At 60.8% G+C, this 3,067-nt stretch overlaps 1 protein-coding gene across 3 annotated transcripts in view; it reads left to right on the forward strand.

Moving 5' to 3' along the window:
* Window positions 1–3,067, forward strand: part of SLC6A8 (solute carrier family 6 member 8) — a 9,025-nt gene that overhangs the window by 1,117 nt on the left and 4,841 nt on the right. For 2 of the 3 annotated variants that reach the window (XM_025210762.1, XM_025210763.1), the window contains exons 2-6: window positions 735–866; window positions 1,227–1,479; window positions 1,858–1,990; window positions 2,404–2,541; window positions 2,777–2,880. In XM_025210762.1, the coding sequence (XP_025066547.1) occupies window positions 735–866; window positions 1,227–1,479; window positions 1,858–1,990; window positions 2,404–2,541; window positions 2,777–2,880 (760 nt within the window). The remainder of the gene's footprint in view (window positions 1–734; window positions 867–1,226; window positions 1,480–1,857; window positions 1,991–2,403; window positions 2,542–2,776; window positions 2,881–3,067) is intronic. The other variant, XM_006029303.3, reaches the window with a different exon arrangement.

The following is a 3,067-nucleotide window of genomic DNA, read 5'->3' on the forward strand; positions in this document are numbered from 1 at the left end:
AGGGCTGGGGGTACTCGGGGGGTATAGAGGGGAGCTGTTCACTCCCCACTCCTGCCCAGCCCCCCTCTCCCCCCCTCCGCCTGTTTCCATCTGTCTGTCTGTCCAACCCCCTGCCCCCACTTCCCATGTGTCCTTGTCTATCAGCCTGTCAACACCCGCACCCCACCCACAGCTTCACAGTGCCCTTCACTCCCCACCCGCAGCCCCCTCCTTTAGCCCCATGATGCCCCTCACTCCTAACCTGCAGCCCCCCACCTCCCCTCCGTCATTGCTTTAGGAACCCTCTGCACATGCATGTGCATACACATGCACACTCTTTAACATATATGTGTGGGGCATGCAAAATTCATGGGTGTCCCCTTCCCCTCAGTGTTAATTTCCCACCCCACAACATGGAGGGGGATTATGAAATGAGCTATGGGGGGCAGTGTGGGGAGGGGCAGGGAGAGCCCAGGATATAAATAGATTTCCTCCTCACACACACACACACACACACACCCCATCACATGCTAGCACCACCAGGAATGGGAATTAGGGACACCATGGTTCTATGGGGGTGGTGGGGGGTGGGACTGCAGGTGGGGAGTGAGGGGCACCCTGAGTTTTGAGGAGGGCTGTGGGTCGGGAGTGAGGGACACTGCAGGGTGAAGGTGGGGGCTGCAGTTTGGGAGTGAGAGAAAGAACAGTGGAGCTATTCCTGACTCCTCCCCCCTCCCCTCCCCATGCCTTCCTAGGAGTGTTTCTCATCCCCTACCTGTTGATGGCTGTGCTCGGGGGGGTCCCCATCTTCTTCCTTGAGATCTCGCTGGGGCAGTTCATGAAGGCCGGGAGCCTCTCAGCCTGGAACATTGCCCCCCTCTTCAAAGGTCAGTGACCTCCCAGGGCCCCCTGATATCCCCCCCCCCAGAATCGGGCCTGGATTGTGTCTCCAACTTCTCCCTTCTCCCCCTAAGAATGAGGCCAGAGTCAGGCCCAAATCAGGGCCCCTGGGGAGGGGAAAGACCTGCCCATTCCTTCCAGAATTGGGCCTGAATCAGGGCTCTCAGGGGGGCAAGACCCTCCCTAGGATCAGGCCCGGATTGGAATCCTTGCCTCTCCCCCACCATAGGGCCAGAATCAGGCTTGCATTGGGTCCCCTTAGGCAAGAGAAACCCCACCCCCACCCAGGGTCAGACCTAGATTAGGTGCCCCTGACACCCAACTCCTGATCTCTGACACCCTGGCAGGGCTGGGACTGGCGTCGCTGCTGATCGTGTTCTACTGCAACACCTACTACGTGCTGGTGCTGTCCTGGGCCCTCTTCTACTTGGGCAGTGCTGTGGCTGGGGCAGTGGCAAGCGGTGGAGACCTGCCCTGGGCCACTTGTGGCCACTCCTGGAACAGCCCTGCCTGCCATGATGGGCCCCTTGGCAACAGCTCTCACAGCAACAGCTCCCAGAGCGATGCTCCCTTCCGCTCCCCCGTACTCGAGTTCTGGGAGTGAGTGTGACCCCTGACCCCTGCATGAACCCCTACATGATCCCCACTCCCACCATCATGAGTTCATGCCCCTTGGTGGGGTGGGTTGTGCCCCCTCATGAGCTCATGGCCCTGGTGCTATGATCGCCCTCGTTCTCTCTTGTGCTCCTCAATCCATCTCATGCCTCCCCATGACACTCATGCCCTCACATCTCTTGTGTATTCACTCCCTGTGCACTCATGCCCCTAATGCCCCTCATGAGCTCACACTCATGCCCTTCGTGACCCCTTATGCTCCCTTGTGAGCTCATGCCCCCTTGTGCTCCTTTGTGCCCCCAGGCACTGACCCCCATGTCCCCTCAAGAGCTCATGCTCCTCCTAATGCCTCCCTGTGTGCAGGAACCGGGTGCTGGGGCTCTCAGGGGGACTAGAGGAACCAGGGCGGCTGCGTGGGGACCTTGTGCTCTGTCTTGTAGTCTGCTGGGCCCTCGTCTACTTCTGCGTCTGGAAGGGCATCCGCTCCGCTGGCAAGGTGGGGAGCTGGGGCTCTGGAGGTAGCTCTGGGGGTGTGTGGAGGAGTTGGGGGCTCTGAGGGTTCCTGGAGGGGATGTGGGGGGCCTGGGGGGGCTTTGGGGCCAGCTCTGATGTCCCTGGAGGAGTTGGGAGCCTGGGGGGATCTAGGGGTGTTGGAGGGTTAGGGCGGGCTGCAGGGGATTATGGGAGGGCCTGGTGGGGCTGGAGGAATTGGAGGGGTCTGGGAGGTCCTGGAGAAGGTTTTGGGGGGGGTGGGCATTGTGACCTTGAGGGGGCTGAAGGAGAGGGAGGGAGCTGATGGGTTCTGGCAGGGCTGGGGATATGGAGGTGGGGTCTCTAGAATCTCTAGAGGTCTATGGAACTGTGGGCAGCTCCTGAGGTTTACCTCTGATGCCTGGCTCTTGCCCTTAGCAGGTGGTGTATGTGACAGCGCTGCTACCCTATGTGGTGCTGCTGGCACTGTTGGTACGCGGGGCCATGCTGCCTGGTGCTGCCACTGGTGTCCGCTTCTACCTGCAGCCGGACTGGGCCCAGCTCGCCCGCCCCCAGGTGCCACCTGCGTGCCTGGCTCCCCTGTGATGGAAGGGGGTCCTGGACTCCTGGGTTCTCTATGGAGGGGGCGGGTCCCAGACACTGGAGTTCCATGCATGGTTGGGGGGTCCCAGACTGCTGGGTTCTCTACTGGGAGGGGGCCCAGATACCTGGGTTGGGGGCCAGATGCCTGGGTTCCCTGTGGTGGGAGGCAGTTGATTCCAGGTGTCTCATCCCTCACCCTCGCCCCCAGGTGTGGATTGATGCGGGGACACAGATCTTCTTCTCCTACGCCATTGGGCTTGGTGCGCTGACAGCTCTGGGCAGCTACAACCGCTTCCACAATGACTGCTACCGGTGAGACCCCAGCAGAACCCCCACAGACCCCTTTGATGCCCCCACAAGCACCCAGGACCCCTGAGGACTCCTCCTAGGACCCCCCAAATTTCTGGGGAACCCTGCATGCACTTTGTAGAGTCTCCAGACCCTCAGGGGACCCTTCCATATCCTTAGGGGCTCCCCAAACCCTACCATCCCCAGAAGA

The sequence above is a fragment of the Alligator sinensis genome, unplaced genomic scaffold (genome assembly GCF_000455745.1).
Source record: "Alligator sinensis unplaced genomic scaffold, ASM45574v1 scaffold1023_1, whole genome shotgun sequence".
Classification (NCBI taxonomy): domain Eukaryota; kingdom Metazoa; phylum Chordata; order Crocodylia; family Alligatoridae; genus Alligator; species Alligator sinensis.